Source organism: Bufo bufo, chromosome 5, assembly GCF_905171765.1.
Source record: "Bufo bufo chromosome 5, aBufBuf1.1, whole genome shotgun sequence".
Lineage (NCBI taxonomy): Eukaryota > Metazoa > Chordata > Amphibia > Anura > Bufonidae > Bufo > Bufo bufo.
The window spans coordinates 259130104-259151493 of record NC_053393.1 but is presented as its reverse complement, the minus strand read 5'-3'; the positions used below and the strand labels follow the sequence as shown (position 1 = coordinate 259151493).

Here is a 21390-nt window from a genome sequence, read left to right as displayed (position 1 = left end):
TTATACCACGTACACTCATGATTAAGTGCATTTCTTTGAACGTTAAAGGTCTTAACTCTAACGCAAAATGGCGGTTGGCTCTTACTGAATGTAAATCTCAGAAGGCAGATGTTGTTTTCTTGCAGGAAACGCATTTTGACAGAGAGGGCTCCTTTAAGTTTGCGGCCCGATCCTATCCGCGAGTGTATTCAGCTAGTGCTGACACAAAAACTGCTGGGGTTGCTATTTTTTTATCTGCTACCTGCCCTATACAAATTGAATCCAGCCGGATTGATGACCACGGTAGATATATAATACTCCAGACCTCCCTTCACGGTACCCCACTCATTTTATGTAATGTTTATGCCCCAAACTCGAATCAGGTCTCATTCCTGAAAAAGGTTTTTTGGGAACTAGAAGAATATCTGCCAGCAGCACTTATTGTAGGCAGAGATTTTAATGCTGCGTTTTCAGAGCACTGGGATAGATTGACCCCCGGAAACACACCACCGTCTAGAGCCCAACGGAAATTGTCACGCCTCTTTAGAAAGCTCATTAGACAATATACCCTGTATGATCTGTGGAGGGTTAATAACCCTTCGGCTAGAGCATATTCATTTTATTCCCACCCTCACAGGACTCATACCCGTATAGACTATTTCTTTGGGAATACACCCGCCCTCAGAATGTTAACAGATGCTGAGTTAGGAAATATCACGTGGTCAGATCACACGCCAATCTCTGTCACGTTTAATCCAGGGGGTACTCGTCCTCGAGTATGCCACTGGCGGCTTAATGAATCTCTACTAACTAAACTACCGACTAGGCAGGAATTAGGTAGTTCCTTGGAGGAATATTTTGCCTTCAATCAACCCTCAGCCCCATCTGTAGCTGTGCTGTGGGAGGCACATAAAGCAGTTTTCAGAGGCAAGTGTATTAGTGTAAGCACTAGATTGAAAAGAGATTATAATCTACGTTATAATAACACCCTTGCCCAGTTAAAACAGTTAGAAGCTCGTTTGGGGTCTTATCGTTCCTGTCACTTATTACGGCGTATAGTGCTCCTCCGTGTTCGATTACGTGAAATGGCTTTTGAAAAAAACGGTAAACTCCTATTGTATTCGCGGTTTTATATGTGGGGGAATAAATCACACACTATTTTGGCCCGCCAATTGCGGGAGTCAACCGCGACTACTGCCCCAATGGCCCTGAGAACGAGCAGTGGATGCATGGTGTACGACCCCAAAACGATACTTGACCAATTTCAGAAATACTATGCTTCTTTATACTCCCTCACACCACAGACACCCTCCGACCCAGTGGACCGCCAGACACTATTTGACTCTTTCTTGGCTCAGGGTAGTTTAGTGGGTTACCTTATTCTTACTACAAGACATTCATCTCTTTTCATACCCCACCTGTGTACACTTGTTAACTCATTCTTACAAGGCACAGCTATACCGGAAACCATGCTCCATCCCATATTACTCTTATTCCGAAACCGGGAAGAGACCCCCTAGATTGCACTAATTACCGCCCTATTGCTCTTCTAAGTTCTGATCTAAAAATATTCACCAAACTGTTAGCAGACCGGTTGGCGTATTGGCTTCCGCAATTGATACACTCAGATCAGGTTGGCTTTGTGAGAGGCCGTCAGGGTGGAGATAACACAAGGAGGCTTATCAACTTGATAGATAGGCAACATCAGCAGGCATTACTATTGAGTCTGGACGCTGAAAAAGCGTTTGATCGCTTAAGTTGGCCGTTCATGTTTTCCACCCTGCAGGCTTTTAGATTTTCTGGTCCCTTTCTCTCAGCCCTTCATTCATTATATAACCATCCTACAGCGACAATTAAACTACCATATGCTAACTCAGTCCCCTTCTCGATAAAAAATGGCACCAGACAGGGGTGTCCGCTCTCCCCTCTTTTGTTTGTGCTTTGTATTGAGCCCTTAGCTGCAGCAATCAGGTCCCACCCGGACATTCATGGAATCGTGGTTAACCAAGTTGAATATAAAATATAAAATATCATTATTCGCGGATGATGTTCTACTTACTTTATCTGACCTGCATATTACTTTACCTAACTTGTTTGGTTTGTTAGCACTATATAGTCGGCTCTCCGGATATAAGGTTAACTCCACGAAAACAGAAGCCCTTCCCTTGAATTTTCCAGCAGACGTCCTAACCCCGCTTCGGTCTAACTATCGTTTTCGCTGGCAAGATGCTGCCTTGCGCTATTTGGGTGTAAACCTGACGGCAACATATTCTTCTATATATTCCCATAATTTTCCCGCCCTATTTCAAGAACTTAGGCGTCAGATGACTAAGTGGATGTCTCTTCCCATATCCATGTATGGCCGCATAGCGGCAGTTAAAATGTCTATTTTGCCAAAATTACTCTACTTATTTGAGACCCTCCCGGTACATGTACCAAGGACGGAGCTACGGGCATTACAGGCCGGTATATTTAAATTCATATGGAATGGGAAGAGACATAGGATAGCTAGTAGTACCCTTATGGCCCTGAAATCTCAGGGGGGATTGGCAGTCCCAGACATCGCCAAATATTATTGGGCCACCCATCTTAGATGGCTACCAGCGTGGTCTAGGCTCTATGCTTACTCTAGGTGGATGGAAATTGAAAAATTGTGGATTGCCCCAATACATCCTAACTGTTGTTGTCCCCAATTCCCCAAGTCCAACTACCAGAATTGTTCGGAATATACCAAAACAATAACAAACACAGGTGCACTCTGTAGTCTCAGTAAACCCTCAAACTGATTTTAAAATTGAGAGATTAGTCAACATGTTCTACGGTGTAGAACATGTCTAAGCCCGGGCACCACGCCAAGGTTTCTCAAGTAGCCCGGGACCTAACACTCTCCTACCTGAGCCGTATGGGCGATACCAGGAGCCAGTGGGCAAATTACAGGAGCATAAGGCCGACTCACAAACAGCTCACCAGTTACCTCCAGCATGTAGCCATGCTTGCAATGGGAGGAGGGAGGAGTCTGAGATAACCTTTTGCGAATACAAAAGGGGGGACATGGTGTCAGTGAACACCCACCCCCTTTTGGTATGTGCAAAGTTATATGGAAATGAATGGGTTAAGTTTAATTACTTACCTGTATGAGTGCTGGACTGAACTTGACCTCGAGGACACTGTAGGATCGTGATTGGTCTGTGGGTAACGGTCAGCACGAGTCACCTGTAATAAAAGAAAAATTCAGTTACTTACATGCGCATTCTGGAGCTGACAGCAAAGAATCCGGACCAGCTCTGCGATGGAGGACCTCATGAGGCAACTTGTGGAGAGAGCCGCTAACCAGGGTGGTGAAGAATGGCTACGTTCCTGCTTACAGCTTAATACAAGTGCCGGTAATCCTGCTCTTCAATCTGCTAATGCTGGCTGCGCTGCTTTTAACATTGAGAGCGCAGAGCCAGTGAGGAATGCGGAGGTCATCGATGCCGATCCTCCTGCATCATCCCAGACACATTCGTCACCAAGGAGGAAAAGAATCCGCAAAGAGAAACATCAATTTTCGCCTGCTCGGCATTCTACAGTATCCAGGCAGAAGAAAAATGCTGCGCCACCTGGCGCGAGCAAGAGGAACGACAAGCAGCAACATCAGTTATTATATGACAGTTTAACCACATCTGCTCGTGCTCCCTGTGTGATTAACTCACAGCACGATTCACAGTTAGAGGAGTCATCTCCTTCTACAAGTAAATCATCACAAGGTAATAAATTAAATACATCTATCCCTATATCTTTTTCTGGGGAACAGACAACACTGATGTCAAACAATAATATTCAATTATTTAAGGAATTTTTATCCTTTTTAGAGCAGAAAGATAACTTCCAGGGGTTAGATATACCATGGTCTTCCCCTGTTGAAATTATTACTCCTGAGAGTCAGTTTAATTCTGATAAAATTAGGATTACTGGTAATGACAAAATATTTTTTCCTTGTACTGACGGAAATAGTGGAATAAAAGATATTTCTTTTAAAGAAACATTACCTTGTGAAATGTCTCCACTAGGTTTCCATTTGTCCGCAAGTACAAAGGAAAAAATATGGAATCGTGAATATATAGATTTATTAACCCTTTTACCATCTGTCAAAGAGAGAAAAGAAGAAGATGATAAAAAGAAAGGGAACACACAGAAGAGCATTTTTGCCTGGATTCAGGCTTTTTGTATTTTTGCCGCAGTTTTAGGTGAAAAACACCCGTCTCTTTGTAGCGGTCTTTTTCATCATCTAGAATCTGTTTTAGAGGCTTTTAGAAGTTTTGGAGGATCCGCTTGGTTTAATTATGATGAGTCATTCAGACAAAAATTAGCTGTTTATCCTGACCTTCGCTGGGGATTCAAAGACGTTGGTTTATGGCTTAATCTAATGTTGCCCCAACGCTCTCATAATTTTCGTATTCAATCTCCAAGAAAAGGATTCTGTTTTGCCTATAATGAATCCTCCTGTAAATGGCAAAGTAACTGCAAATATAGGCATGAATGCTCATTTTGTGCAGGCGCTCACCCCTCTTTCAAATGCTTTAAAAAGAATGCCAATAATAAAGAAGGAAATAAAACAAGTGACTCCTCTGAATCTGGAAAGATTAATCCAATGTATAAAATTCTTTCCAGACAGGGAGAAGGCCCTTCTACTAATTGAAGGTTTTTCTTCTGGCTTCTATGTGCCGGAATTTAAAGGTCATGGTTGTGTTTTAGTTAAAAATGCGTTTTCAGTTTTTATTAATAAAAATAAGGTTTTAGAAAAAATTCACAATGAAATTGTGGAACATAGAATCGCTGGCCCTTTCTCTTCTCCTCCTTTTAAAAATTTTAGGATTTCGCCTTTAGGTTTTGTTCCCAAAAAGGAGCCAGGTAGTTTCCGATTAATCCATAATTTATCTTATCCATTTAATTCCTCCCTAAATGATTCCATTGATAAGGACTCTGCTTCCGTGCATTACGCTTCTTTTGATCAGGCTTTGCATTTTTTAAGGAAAGCAGGACCAAAAGCGTTATTAGCCAAAGTAGACATCAAATCTGCATTTAGGTTACTCCCAATTAACCCTTCTGGTTATAATTCATTAGGCTTTTATTTGGATGGTTTATATTTTTACGATATGGCATTACCCATGGGGTTTACTTTATCTTGCCAATATTTCGAGGCTTTTTCTACTTTCTTGCAATGGATGCTTGAGACTCATTATGAAGGAGGTTATACCATACATTATTTGGACGATTTTTTATTCATTGGTAATGCCCAGTCTGATGATTGTGCCAATTTATTAAAAACATTTAAATTTATATCCTCATATTTTAATGTTCCTTTAGCAGAGGAAAAAACAGTTTATCCAACTACCTGTATAAAATTCCTGGGCATTGAAATTGATTCGGTTAATATGTTGTTTAAAATTCCTGAAGAAAAAATTAACTCCTCATTAAAAAATTTAAAAAATTTATTACAATGTAAAAAGTCTACCGTAAAGATTTTACAGTCTGTTCTGGGTTCTCTGAATTTCATTTCTAGAGTCATTCCTTTAGGTAGGGTGTTTTCTAAGCGTCTCTATGCATCCATTGCAGGAAAGAAAAAAGCGCATGATCATATCAGGATTACTGCAGCTTTAAAAGAAGATATTATTATCTGGATTCATTTTTTAGAAAATTTCAATGGATGTTCTGTTTGGCAAGAAGAATTTGTTGATACTGATTCATTGAGATTATTCACTGATGCTGCTGCTTCAGTCGGTTACGGCGCATTTTTTAATAAAAAATGGTCGGCTGAATCTTGGCCTAGGTCATGGAAGGATAAGCCATTTATGAAAAATATAAATTTTTTGGAATTGTTCCCGGTATTAGTTTCCTTGAATATCTGGAAAGATTTCTTCAGAAATAAACGAATACTTTTATTGTCTGATAATAAGGGTGTTGTTTTTTCCATTAATTGCTTGTCTGCAAAATCGGTTGAAGTAACAACTACGTTAAGATTTATAGTCTTATTATGCTTGGAAAACAATATTTGGCTCAAAGCTAAATACATTGAAGGTAAACAAAATGTAATTGCCGACTCTTTATCTCGGCAGGAATTCCAGATATTCAGGAAGCTAATACCGGATGCAGATTCAGAAGGGATCCAATGTCCACCGCAGTTGTGGGAGATAATTCAGTCTTAATTTTTGAGTTATTAAAAAATGCGCTTGCAAGTAACACTTGGAAAGCGTATTTGTCAGCCTGGAAAATTTGGGTGACTTTTTGCAAAATTAATAATTATAATACTTGGGATTCTACTCCTGCCTCTAGTATCCATTTTGTGCTAGAACTCATTAAATCAGGTAAGACAGGAAGATATATTAAAAAAATCTTGACAGGATTGTCTTACTTTCAAAAATGTTTTAATGTAACTCCTATATCTAATAATTTTTGTGTAAAACAATTTATTAAGGGAGTTGACAAGTTAGCACCAGTTAAGGAAAGGACTATTCCGTTATGTACTGTTTATCTTACAAAATTTGTAAAATATTTACCTGATTTGTGTTCATCTCCTTATGAGTCTTCACTTTTTAGCACGGTATTCATAGTGGCCTTTTTTGGTGCACTTCGTATTTCAGAATTTGCAGCTGAAAAAAGAAATGCAGAACCACCTTTATATTTATCTGATGTAAAAATTTTCGATAGTAAAGTTTGTTTCTTTATAAAAAAGTCCAAAACTGACCAAAAAGGTCTTGGTACTTGGGTATCACTAAATAAAATTCAAAATACGGATATTTGCCCAGTTTTGGCTTTAAAAAAGTGGTTAACTTTGCGTTCTAATTCTAGTGGGCCATTATTTATGCATCTTGACCATTCCCCTTTAACTAGATATCAATTTAATTATATGTTGAAAAAATGTAAGTCTCATTTCAATTTAAGTGATGTAAAATTATCATCTCATTCTTTCCGCATAGGAGCGGCGACTTATGCGAACAATATGGGTCTTCAGACCAATATAATTAAGAATTTGGGCAGATGGAATTCTGACAGATTCAAACTTTATATCAGGCCAGAATTACTTTTAAAAAACTAATTTTTTGTTTCAGATACCAAGAACATATGGATTCTGGGGTCTGATTTGGTATCCGAAGCATATAACCGTTCTAGATTGAGGTTTAAATCCGATAACCTCGGTTTTGGCAAGAACATAAACATATTCTGGAAAGGTATTCCTAACATTAGACTGCGAGATGTAGTTAATATTTGTTTTCAAATTAAGAAAAAATGGCCTGTTCCACATTTATTAATTCTATATTTAGATGGTAGTGATTTGGGCATTATTAAGACTCATATTTTACTGGAAGAGTATACATGTAAGATGAGAGCTCTGCAAATGATTTTGCCGTATACTAAGTTGGCAATTTCTGATATAATTTCAAAATGGGAATGGCATTCTACTCATATGCGTTTCCTAGAAAAAATAAAAAAGAGAATCAACAAAAATCTGGAAAAAGTAATGTATTGTTTTAATGGTTTTACTTGTAGGCACTCTGAATTGGAGGGCTTTCTTCCTGGGCTCTATAATTCTGATAAGAGTTCTTTATCAGAAATAGGTTTAGACATTTTTAATGTCGGTTTTCAAAATTTAATTGATTTGGCTACGGGGGTTTAGCCATCTAGCTGTTGCTGATGGCGAAAGGGTAATAGTCGCTCTTTGAGCGGACTAGTTTGGGTCTTAGACAAGGTATTGGATTTAATTGGTTATTATAATTCAAACAATTTGGATTGTCTAAGAATATGAAACGTAAAAACACCGTGGCCTTTATATACCAAAACAATTTATTGTATTAAAAAATAAAATATATCATTAATTTAAATTACAATTGACTAAGTCTTTTTTGTGTGTTTCAATTTGGTTAGTGGTGGAATATGACACCATGAGATAACCTTTTGCGAATACAAAAGGGGGACATGGTGTCAGTGAACACCCACCCCCTTTTGGTATGTGCAAAGTTATATGGAAATGAATGGGTTAAGTTTAATTACTTACCTGTATGAGTGCTGGACTGAACTTGACCTCGAGGACACTGTAGGATCGTGATTGGTCTGTGGGTAACGGTCAGCACGAGTCACCTGTAATAAAAGAAAAATTCAGTTACTTACATGCGCATTCTGGAGCTGACAGCAAAGAATCCCCCATCCCTCCCCCCCTTTTTTCTTTATCGTCACGGTGTTTACACGGGGTAATAGTCGCTCTTTGAGCGGACTAGTTTGGGTCTTAGACAAGGTATTGGATTTAATTGGTTATTATAATTCAAACAATTTGGATTGTCTAAGAATATGAAACGTAAAAACACCGTGGCCTTTATATACCAAAACAATTTATTGTATTAAAAAATAAAATATATCATTAATTTAAATTACAATTGACTAAGTCTTTTTTGTGTGTTTCAATTTGGTTAGTGGTGGAATATGACACCATGCGAGTCCCACTCAAGACTGGCTGATATGTCCAAGGCCTCACAGGTGCACCTAAATGTGGCCTGTAGATGGAAAACAGGCACATTTAAATTGGAGTTTATACACCTCCAGGAATCTATATATACAAACTAAGAAGACAGGTTGGCATTAGCAGGAGGTGCTCGAACCCACATGCAGTTGTGCATATATACAGGGGAGCAAATCCTGCACTTGTGGCCCGTTGCTAATGGCAATCCCCAGCAAAATGCATACGGTGGAGGATGCCTGCGGCGAACCACAAGTACCACAATAGACATCCTACACAAGGTAACAAGTGCGGATGTCATAATTAATATAACAATATAACAAAACAATAACAAACATAGGTGCACTCTGTAGTCTCAGTAAACCCTCAAACTGATTTTAAAATTGAGAGATTAGTCAACATGTTCTACGGTGTAGAACATGTCTAACCCCGGCACCACGCCAAGGTTTCTCAAGTAGCCCGGGACCTAACACTCTCCTACCTGAGCCGTATGGGCGATACCAGGAGCCAGGGGGCAAATTACAGGAGCATAAGGCCGACTCACAAACAGCTCACCAGTTACCTCCAGCATGTAGCCATGCTTGCAATGGGAGGAGGGAGGAGTCTGCGAGTCCCACTCAAGACTGGCTGATATGTCCCAGGCCTCACAGGTGCACCTAAATGTGGCCTGTAGATGGAAAACAGGCACATTTAAATTGGAGTTTATACACCTCCAGGAATCTATATATACAAACTAAGAAGACAGGTTGGCATTAGCAGGAGGTGCTCGAACCCACATGCAGTTGTGCATATATACAGGGGAGCAAATCCTGCACTTGTGGCCCGTTGCTAATGGCAATCCCCAGCAAAATGCATACGGTGGAGGATGCCCGCGGCGAACCACAAGTACCACAATAGACATCCTACACAAGGTAACAAGTGCGGATGTCATAATTAATATAACAATATAACAAAACAATAACAAACACAGGTGCACTCTGTAGTCTCACTAAACCCTCAAACTGATTTTAAAATTGAGAGATTAGTCAACATGTTCTACGGTGTAGAACATGTCTAAGCCTGGGCACCACGCCAAGGTTTCTCAAGTAGCCCGGGACCTAACACTCTCCTACCTGAGCCGTATGGGCGATACCAGGAGCCAGTGGGCAAATTACAGAATTGTTAGGACCAATGCTACATACATACAAAATATGGCAATATTGTAAACACCGTTTCTCTCTAACTTCCGAGAAGTCCTCCATGACATCCTTTCTGTTTACACCGCTCTTCAGTGCTGGGTCACAAGTCTCCTTTTTTAGACCTTGGTTTTCCAGGAAAATGTTTAGGTTTGCGGATCTGATTGATTATAGAACGCTACAACTACTTTCATTTGACGAACTTAGGAGCTCTAGGTCGCTTCCGGAGGCTACTAGGTATCATTACTTGCAAATTCAGCATTTGTTTACTACTCTGTTTCATTCGAAACAAGTATCTATCCCCACGTCTTTTGAGAAGACGTGTAAGCTTTCGGAATCAACCAAGGGTCTTATATCTGAAATATATGTGCTCCTCTCGTCTCCGGCCTCTCCTGCATCTATCCGTCATTCATACATGTCTAAATGGGAATCGCTCCTGCACCGTTCTATTTCAATGGATGATTGGAAAACAATTTGGCAGAGAGCTGCGATGACATCAACCTGTGTTACACACAGAGAGAGCACTTACAAAATAATGATGTTCTGGTACCACACTCCACGATTATTGCATAAGTTTAATCCTAATATTTCGGATCGCTGTTGGAGATGTAGCACGGAGGAGGGTTCACATATTCATATTTTCTGGGAATGCCAGATTATAACCCCTTTCTGGGCCATGGTACAAGAAGTTCTATATAGCCTGTTTGAAGTACGGTTCCCCCTAGACCCATACACATATTTGCTGAATATCCCACACATACCTCTGAAGAAACACTTATTGAAGTTAATGTTATATATTTTGACTGCGGCTAGACGTTTACTGGCCAGATTTTGGAAAAGGACAGATTGCCCGTCACGGGCTGAACTCATCAATAGTGTATTAGAAGTCAGACGCCTTGAATATATGTCGGCTACATTGCTTGCCTCGGTAGATAAATTTGACCGAGTTTGGAAGCAATGGGACATGGTGTTTGGTGCTTCAGACTGATTGAGTCTCCGCCTTGCCCCACCCACCATAACCCTACTGTGTCAAGTCTTGTCACTCCCCTTTGTGTGTCCGAATCTCTCTTACAGTAATTCTTGTATGACTCTCTACAGTTAACGCGAAAATAGACACTCTGTTATTTTAGTAACCTGTGAGCTCTTATTACAGTACTGCTCATGACTATTGTATCTGTATTTTCTCAAATTTATTCACTGTAATGACTTATCTGCATAAAGATGTGACGTATGCTATCTTTCGCTCAATGCCCTTAGTTATATCTTTGTACCATGAATAATGTACTCCAAAGTCATACTTTTTTGTATGTACATGTTTATTCTTGGAAATATCGTCAATAAAAAGACAATTGATGAAAAAAAAAAGTGGGTTTTGGCAATTTTCTAAAAAATTTGAAGAATTGCTTCTAAACTTCTAAGCCTTCTAACGTCCTAAAAAAATAAAATGACATTTCCAAAATGATGCCAACATAAAGTAGACATATGGGGAATGTTAAATAATAAATATGAGGTATCACTTTCTGTTTTAAAAGCAGAGAAATTGAAATTTAGAAAATTGCGAATTTTTCCAAATTTTTGTTAAATTTGGGATTTTTTCATAAATAAAGGTGAAAAAATTTGACTCAAATTTGTGACTGTCATGAAGTACAATGTGTCACGAGAAAACAATCTCTGAATGACTTGGATAAATAAAGGCGTTCCAAAGTTATTACCACATAAAGTGAGATAGGTCCGTTTTTTGCAAAATTAGGCCTGGTCAGGAAGGGGGCAAATGGCCCGGATGGCAAGTGGTTAAGGAGTTAAATAAGGTTTGTCAGATCATTAAGGAAATTAGCACCAGATTAACACCAATAACTTGCAGGTATCTGAAAGAGTTCTCTAATCAGTGTTCTTTTTGAATTATCTCATTTACATTTTTATTCTGTGCTTTAGAATAAATACAATTTATGAAATAATCTTAAAATACTGCTATTTGTTAGGATAGATTCACATAGGACTAAACTATGACCTTGACATTTCGGAAATTGCCTGTTCTCTAATTTTGATCGCCACTGTAGTATTTAGGGTGGCTGAATATCCTGTGAAGAAGCAGCCAGCATGTGAAAAAGAATGTGAGAAGTGATCCAGAATTTTCAACTAAAGCAACTCAAGACAGCAGCCATCATTTGTGAGGGTTTACCAGCTCACATATAATGAGGAACATATTTGGAGCCCTGGAGCTGTCCGGATACTTTGTATGGACATAACCAGAGCTTTTCTGTGTGTTTGATTGATCAAAGTCCCTCACAGTATATGGCACTTTAAAAAGGAACCGTTTCCTTCCACCCCAGCAGCTCCGCATTCTTCCGACTATGTCCAGATGAAATACATTAGAAAGGGAGGCCTAAGTGAGGGCTACAAAGCGCGCAATACTAGATGCAGGCCACAAGGGGCGCTGCGGGGACGCTCGGTAAAGGCTCCTATGTGAGCGCAATACTAGATGCAGGCCACAAGGGGCGCTGCGGGGACGCTCGGTAAAGGCTCCTATGTGAGCGCAGATGCTGTGTGAGCGCCTGGCACAATAGCTCGTGTCCCGTGCCTAGTCCGTATGTCAGGCGGGCTCCCTCGGGACGATGACCTGAAGCGAGCTGACCCCATACACTTGCTGGAGTCTTGTTTCTCTGCCTGGGATTATTCCGTGGATTACAAGTATCTTTTCCCGAGGAGTAGGTGAAGGGAGGGCATCATGGGGAAGTTGCACTCTAAGCACGGTGAGTGACCCCTGCACTCTGATATAGAACTGCATGGCTTTTCACATATAGCTCAGTTACAGTATACTGTAGCACTAGGCATATACTGCATAGTTCCATAGCATTGCATGTGTCCTATAGAGTTGCACATATATGCGCGGTGGAATTGAATAGCCATACACATATGTTCTGTATCATTTCATATTGCATGTATGTACTGTATAACTGTCCATAAATCATAGTAAAACCTGTCTCCCTCTTTCCTTCGCTGACGGCTTGGTCTGGGCAGCAGGCAATAGAAGAGAGAATCCTGAAGGTGAGAAGAAATGATTTCTCCTTGGATGAGCTCCTGTACTGTCACTGTAGATGGAGATGATTATTATTATTTATTATAAAAGCGCCATTCATTCCATAGCGCTGTACATATGAGATCTGCTCCATGTAGATGTTCTCGTAATACATTATAGAGTTTAACTACTGCTTCTCCAAGTGTGCTCCAGGGTGGGTTATACTGATCCTTCACATTGCGTTGCTTGAGTTGGTGTTGGCGCCAAATTTATCAAATGTCCCGTGTTTCTTATATTTCACAAGTCTTTAAACTTTTAAACACTTCTGTCGAGAAATGCTAGTCCAGTATTTACCATACCACCCTCCTGGAGTAAGTTTGCAGCTTTTTTTGTCACTTTTGTTTTATCATCTCTTCGTGAAAACACGCTCCTTCTGTTAGAGCGATTTCCTGCCCTGAACTCTGCTTCTGTGGCGGGAACTCATTGCGTTATAATGATTTATAATGCTGTGTGTCCCTGCCTCACATCATCGGTGAATTGTGCCGATGGCATGATGTAAGTACTATATACATTACAGCTCATGTCAGGCAGGGACACACAGCATTATAAATCATTATAATTCCATGAGGTCCCGTTACAAGAGCAGAGTTCAGGATGGGAAGTCACGCTCCCACATGGAGCATGTTTCTCACAGCCAACTCGCTTGTCTGAAACTGGCCTAAGGGTACGGCCACACAGTCAGGTTTCCTTAAGCAGTTTTGAAAGCCAAAAACCACCAGTGAATTAAGAAAAGTGGAGTTGTATCTGTCCTTTAGGCCTCTTTCAGACGGGCGTTGCGGGAAAATGTGCGGGTGCATTACGGGAACACCCGCGATTTTCCCGCGCGAGTGCAAAACATTGTAATGCGTTTTGCACTCGCGTGAGAAAAATCACGCATGTTTGGTACCCAAACCCAAACTTCTTCACAGAAGTTCGGGCTTGGGATCGGTGTTCTGTAGATTGTATTATTTTCCCTTATAACATGGTTATAAGGGAAAATAATAGCATTCTGAATACAGAATGCATAGTAAAATAGCGCTGGAGGGGTTAAAAAAATAAATAATAATTTAACTCACCTTAGTCCACTTGATCGCGATGCCGGCATCTCATTCTGTCTCCTTTGCTGAACAGGACCTGTGGTGAGCATTCATTACAGGTAAAGGACCTGTGGTGACGTCACTCCGGTCATCACATGATCCATCACCATGGTAAAAGATCATGTGATGACCGGAGTGACGTCACCACAGGTCCTGTTCAGCAAAGGAGACAGAAGGAGATGCCGGGCTGCGCGAGCAAGTGGATTAAGGTGAGTTAAATTTATTTTTATTTTTTTTAACCCCTCCAGTGCTATTTTACTATGCATTCTGTATTCAGAATGCTATTATTTTCCCTTATAACCATGTTATAAGGGAAAATAATAATGATCGGGTCTCCATCCCGATCGTCTCCTAGCAACCGTGCATAAAATCGCACCGCATCCGCACTTGCTTGCGGATGCTTGCGATTTTCACGCAACCCCATTCACTTCTATGGGGCCTGCGTTGCGTGAAAAACGCAGAATATAGAACATGCTGCGATTTTCACGCATCGCACAAGTGATGCGTGAAAATCAACGCTCATGTGAACAGCCCCATAGAAATGAATGGGTCGGTATTCAGTGCGGGTGCAATGCGTTCAACTCACGCATCGCATCCGCGCCCGTGTGAAAGGGGCCTAATACTTTCTCTCCTATGATCCACTCCTGATTTTGGCTTCCAAAACTGCATCAGGAAACCTGCCAAAACGCATCACATGTATTCACATTGATGCTGCAAGAAAGCCATTGTCGGTCTTTCTGTACCTTTGGATTTAGGATACTGCTCCTAGATTCAAGGAAGAATTTTAGCATGACCTTCTCCGTAGGGAAAAAATGCAGTGAAGAAAAGGCCAGAGGAAAGAGACCAGGTGCAAAAAAAGTTTTAAAAAAACACCACAAAAAAGTGGCAAAAACCACAAGTGACAAGGCAAAAGCATTCACTTATTCTAGCATTTTTATTACAGGTAAACAAAACCCCCCCTTCAAAAAACGAAAGCCAAATTCATGTGTAATCATTGGAGCTTGTTTATGTAGGACAGAGAAGAGTCTGGTCACAGCCTCCCCCACTGCTGGCTGAGGGCTCTGCTCCTCTTCCCACCCGTATTCTGTGGAGGAATGATTGATGACTAGGACAGGAGGCTTTGATCACCAGCACACAACAAACTCTTCACTGTTTCAATGTGTCATACCTCTGAAAAATACCATTATGAGCACAAAACAATTAGACTAAAATGTTGCAAAATTTTGGAGCTGTCGGATGACTGCAGGGGGACATGTGTGATGTATATGTATTTTTTTGTTTTGTTTTTTTGGAATGTGTTTTACTAATATGCCTCCTTTATGTTATATGGGCCAGGAGACAGTTTTGCTGTGAATTCTTATATTAATCGCAAGGGATTTGAAGGCTGTGAGCACTTCGTGGGATTGGAAAGCAAAGTAAAGGACAGACATGAGGTATGGTGGCTTCATGTTTGTGTTTTGTTCTCCTATGCGTGTACCTTCCATAATGTGTTTTTTGTGCTGTAGAGGGCTTACAGTTTTGGAAACGGTTTTGGTCAAATATTCATAAAGTATTTTTCCACAAAAAAATGTGACATTCTGAGAATGTGAGGATTCTGGACATCAAAGTGCATTGCCACTTAGGATCCACTGTTGGTTTAACTCCTTTTCCAAAATAGACCACAGTGATTTATAGAAACATGGCCATTTGGAAGGTCAATAGGTTTATTCAGGGAGGGAGAAATGTTAAATGAACCCTGTGTGTAAGCAATTTGCACTTGTCTTGTACAGTCTTGAGCCGAAATAGTTTGTTTTCATCAGTTCTGTCGAAATTAATGTGTTTTTTTTCCACATTAAGTAAGGCCTATTGCACACGACCGTATGGCTTTTTCAGTGTTTTGCGGTCCATTTTTCACGGATCCGTTGTTCCGTTTTTTTGTTTCCGTTTTTCCGTTCCGTTTTTCCGTATGGCATATACAGTATACAGTAATTACATAGATAAAATTGGGCTGGGCATAACATTTTCAATAGATGGTTCCGCAAAAAACAGAACGGAAACGGAAGACATACGGATGCATTTCCGTATGTGTTCAGTTTTTTTTGCAGACCCATTGACTTGAATGGAGCCACTGAACGTGATTTGCGGGCAATAATAGGACATATTCTATCTTTAAACGGAACGGAAATACGGAAACGGAATGCATATGGAGTACATTCCATTTTTTTTGCGGAACCATTGAAATGAATGGTTCCGTATACGGACCGTATACCGAACGCAAAAAACGGCCAGTAAGGGTCCATTCACACGTCCGTGTGTGTTTTGCGGATCCACGGATCCGTGGATCCGCAAAACACGGACATCGGCGATGTGCGTTCCGCATTTTGCGGACTGCACATATCCGGCATTCTCATAGAAAATGCCTTTTCTTGTCCGCAATTGTGGACAAGAATAGGACATGTTCTATTTTTTTCGGGATCAAAATTGCGGACCCGGAAGTGCGGATCCGCAATTCCGGATCCGGGCAGCACATCGTGCTGCCCCATAGAAATTAATGGGTCCGCAATTCCGTTCCGCAAAATGCGGAACGAAATTGCGGACGTGTGAATGGACCCTAAACGGGGGAAAGAAACGGCCGTGTGCAGGAGGCCATAGGCCTGCGGAAAAACGGAACAGAAACGGAAACACAACGGAAACAAAAAACGGAACAACGGATCCGTGAAAAAGCCATACGGTCGTGTGCAGGAGGACTAATAGGGAAAAATAGTAGTAGCAATATAGAAGATTAAAATAATGGGACACATTTATCAACAGCATTGTTCAAAAGACACTTTACAACTGCTAAAAAAAATACTCCAAATATGTTAAAACGGTGCTTGAGCTATCCAGCAAGTCCATATGAGTAAATGAAGCGGTGGTCATGCACATGCCTCATGGCTCCATTCACGCAGGGTATCCCTGTTCCATTGATCAGTAGAGGACCTATATCCTGTGGATAGATGATACATGTTGTTCATCTCTACCTCAACAGGGTGGCTCTATCGAATACAGTGGAATATTAAAAGTCACCGACACAACAAGGTACTCAAAGCGAAGGGATAGATGTAGAGGAGCAGGGGACTCAGTGGCTGAAATCCCCATAACCCTCTTGGATCAGTTTGCTAGGAAGCTAATATACCTCTTAGTATATTTTTTGAATGTGGGAAGAAACCTAGTACCCCAAAGAAGCCTATACAAACTCAGGAAGAATTCGAGCCCAGTACCCCAGCACTGTAAGGTTACCTTCATATCTGCTGTTCTGGCCAGCTGTTCCTGCAAAGAATCCTGGGATTTGGCCAGATAAATACCACTGGATGCAAAGTTTTTTGTCCAGCCGATTCTCGGCATATTTGCAGGGTAGCGGGACCCCATTATTGATGGCAGTATCTGCCAATGCTGGATCCGGAGAACTCTTGCAGGCACCCAGAATCACCATAGAGAACATTGCAGAGAACTACCGAACAATATTGATGTGAATAAAGCATGTGGAGTGAAATGTAACCCTTACTATTAGCTGCTCCATCCTCCGTGTGTCTCTGCTTGTTTCTTGAGTGGCAAATGGGGGGCAAAAAACTTCCGTTAAGAGGGAGATATTTTTCTCCTCTACCATTTATGCAAAGAAACTATACGGACCTTTAAGTTATCTGATCAGTGTTTATATAATTAGGCTCTGTTCACACTAGTTCCATTTATAACTGAGCCATGACTGCTGGTGAATTTTTGAGTAGTAGATCCCACTGACCTTCTAGAGGTTATAGAATTATACATGTGACTTCTAATATTGGAGGCCACTGTATTGGAGAGAGCCACAGTGGTGCCTTCTCATACTTTGTCAGCCCCACTACCGTGATGCACCTCCACCCCCATAGATCATAAAATGACTTCCAGCCTCTGTGTCTCCTTGGTGCTCAGGTCATCTCCTTTGTGTTGATACCTGTATGAAATTTTCTGTGCCAGAGAATAGTATAAGAGGAAGAACCCCCGTCAGAGGTGAACAGTAACAGAAGAGACGATAAGCATTTCCTATGTAGCGACCCTGATCTTTGTGTAATTGATGTGTTCTGACATTACACTGTGACAGGTTATACTGTATGTCTTTGTACTTCTTATAAAACATTAAAGATTTGTGTTTTAATATACTTAATTGAAAAAATGTGGCTCAGCAGCTCACATTACCCAAGACATCATTACTCTGGGGGAAAGGAAGGGGGGCTCAGATTTTCTTTTGAAAGCTTTTTTGAAGTTTACTAGAAGCAGCTGGACTGAGATAACTTTAGCTTCATTGTCTCCTCCTGCTTCTTTAGCCAAATTGCAATAATACTCTAATTGCCAAGCCATGAAGTTTGCTGTAAGGGTACAGACACACAATGCAGCAAATGTGGAGATGAACCCCATCCAGCCATGGTGGATTATATGCTACAATGTACAGAAAGCACATAGTGCTCAGTTGCCTATTACAAGATAAGTCATTTACAAGTAGTACCTGAAACAGCAACTATTTTCCAAACGACTCCACAGTGGCACGGATTCACAGGAGGTTCCCCCGCCTCCCCCAGGGACAGGAAACAACGTGGAGATCTTTAAATAGCCCCCTCTCCTTACCTGCTCCAGTTGTTTCCTGTCCCTCTGGGATGTGTGGAGATCCTCCTGCAAAGGCCACGCACTGGCAGGAGTTTGGTTCTTGGCGCCCAGCTGAAGATCAAAGGAGCACTTCTTAGTGTGCTGGGCAGAGAACAGGGCCGCGCGGGGCTCACGGTGCGGCCCGTCCTGGTTCTCTGACATAAGTCCTCCGGTGGAGGCAGCCCTGGGTAGTTTCCGTGCACGTTATCACGATAGGACGGGCGGGTGACGTGAACGCAGACGAGATCTCGGTGGGCGTGAGATCTTGGGAGCGCAGTAGCTAACATACTTCCCCAAGGGAACAAGCACTTTAAAAAAGATAGGGAAGAAGCGTTTTCCAGTGTCTTGCTGGGAGGAAGAAGCATTGGATCATGTCTACTCCAAGGGATTCAGACAGCGTCCGGAGGTCTGCAGACCCGACCAAAGCCCTCAGCCCAGTAAGCTCTCCTCCCCTGGGGGGTTAAATATGATTATTGTAACAGATATGTTTCACTTGTGGTGATAAGGAAATTTCTCACCATGGTGTGGGGATACCTATTTGCTTTTATGACCAAAGGCTGCATCCTTCTGAACATATTATTTTAATATATTCCCCAAGGTCAGGGATACACAAAAATCAGCTGAATCCTCTCAGCGTATCAAAAAGTGTTTTGCAAAAAGGGACTGCCTTCCGGTTATAAAAAACCACTCTGTGTGAAGTGTTTGGAAAAGATTGTATCAGAAGAATCTACTTCCCTTCTGGATAATATCAGGAACATTATTAAAGAGGAAGTGAGCAGTGTTGTAAACTGTAAATTGGCGTCCACATCTCAAAAACCTTCCACTTCCAGGTCAGCAGCGTCCGCCCCTTCTGAAATAGAAGATTTTGATGAAGGGGAGTTACTTTCCGGGTCTGACTCTGATTCCTCTGAAGACGAGTCCTGTCGTCCCCTTTGTTCCATTGAAGAGACAGATTCTCTCTTGGCAGAACAGACAGACCATAAGGGCAACCTTAAATCTGGAAGACTCTAAACAACCAAAATCCGTACAGGACCTTATGTTTAGAGGCTTGGGGGAAAAAAGGAAAAGGGTTTTTCCCCTGCATTCTAATATTATCAAACTTATTAATAAAGAATGGTCGGACCCAGAAAAAAAGCCTAGGGTCTCTATGATTTTTAAAAGAAAGTATTAGTTTTTCGAGAAGGATACCACCCTTTGGGATAAATGCCCTAAAGTAGATGCTTCAGTATCAAAAATAACAAAAAAAATCTGCTCTCCCTTTTGAGGATGTAGGTCTTTTAAAAGACCCCATGCACAAAAAAAGTGAAGCTCTTTTAAAAGGTCCTGGGAAGCTTTTATGGCCATTCTAAGACCAAGTGTAGCGGCCACTTATACTGCCAGGTCCATGACCATTTGGATTAACCAAATGGAAGAGCATTTAGTGGCAGGAACTCCAAGGGAGGACATTATTGCCTCCTTACCTATGTTTAAACAGGCATCAAATTTTCTGGCGGATGCCTCTGTAGATACGGTAAAACTGGCGGCCAGATCGGCAGCTCTCTCTAATGCCACTGAAGAGCGGTGTGGCTGAGGTCATGGTCAGGAGATTCAGCCTCAAAAAATAAGTTGTGCGGTATCCCCTGTGAGGGAGACAGAGTATTCTGTTCCGTACTCAATAATATCCTTGAAAAAGCCGCAAATAGGAAAAACGACAGAACCCAAATTTTTTGGGCAGAGACGGAATTTTGGCTCCTCTACAAGGGGCAGGCAGGACCAGGAAAAAAAATTATTTTTTTTCGGGAAGATGGCAGACAGGTAGAGTTAGGGGTAGAGGTTTTCTTTTTAATCCATAAAATTCCTCTCAAAAGCCTAGCGGTCAATGACGCCAGAGGCGCAGTGGGAGGAAGGCTAAAAACCCCTCCTGGGAAAAAATCTCCAGATCCCCCTGGGTATTAGACGTAATATCGTCAGGTCTAAAGATAGAATTTTCCTCCCCTCCTCAGGATGTTTTTTGTGTTACCAAAGAACTAAAAAAAAATTAGTTAGTGCTCATAAATCAACTGATGATTCAGAAAAAAGTCATCGTTCGTGTTCCGCCTGGAGAAGAAAAGACAGGCTTTTATTCCCCAATTTTCTTAGTAAAAAAAACTAAGGTAATGTCAGAGGTGGTAGCAAGTCTACATCAGAAAGGGATACTTGTTATCCCTTATCTGGACGATTTTCTTCTTGCCGCAGAGTCAAAAGAAAAATTGGAGAATCACTTGAACATAGTACGGCAGGATCTGAAAGACCTAGGCTGGATTGTAAATCTAGAAATATCAGATCTTCATCCCAAAAAAAAGGAAGGTTTTTCTTGGAATGTTGTTGGACTCACATCTTATGAAGACTTTCCTCCCTGTAGAAAAACTATCAAAAATCAATCAGGAAATTTCTCTCTTTCGGAGCAAGAAAAAAAGTTACCATTCAGGTATTGATGAAGGTGCTAGGCCTTATGTCATCTTCAATTCCTGCAGTAAGATGGGCACAAGCACACTCTCGGGTCCTACAGACCTACAAAATTGGGACAAGACCATGTTCTTATTGGAAAAGAAAGTGAGAGTCCCTCAGCAGGTAATAGACTCTTTAATATGGTGGCTAGACAGAAGAAACCTATGCGACAGTGTGTCATGGCGACAGATAGCCCCTATAACAATAACAACAGACGCCAGCAGATACGGTTGGGGGGCTCATTCAGACGTCTCTGTAGTACAGGGGACATGGTGTCAAAATCTAAGCATTTTAAACACTTTGAAAGAAGGAGAATGGTGTTTAAATCGACAAATATTTCTTCAGATAACAAAGAAGTGGTCGATACCACACCTAGACCTATTTGCGACTCGGTAGAACAGACAGACGGAGAAATTTTGTTCCCTATTATACAAAGACCACCCTTTGTTCCTGGATGCACTCTCCCATTCTTGGCCGAACGAGATCCTGTACGGA

The 21390-nt window shown here is 41.3% G+C and overlaps 1 protein-coding gene across 2 annotated transcripts in view; it reads left to right on the top strand.

The window, feature by feature from the left end:
* The first annotated feature begins 12202 nt into the window (after positions 1–12202).
* The window catches only part of NKD2 (NKD inhibitor of WNT signaling pathway 2), a 229172-nt gene continuing 219984 nt past the window's right edge, over positions 12203–21390 (top strand). Inside the window, exons 1-3 of one of the 2 annotated variants that reach the window (XM_040432169.1) lie at positions 12203–12392; positions 12664–12687; positions 15130–15227. In XM_040432169.1, coding sequence (XP_040288103.1) covers positions 12368–12392; positions 12664–12687; positions 15130–15227 — 147 coding nt within the window. In that variant the 5' untranslated portion in view covers positions 12203–12367. Of the gene's footprint in view, positions 12393–12660; positions 12688–15129; positions 15228–21390 lie in introns of both variants that reach the window. The other variant, XM_040432168.1, reaches the window with a different exon arrangement.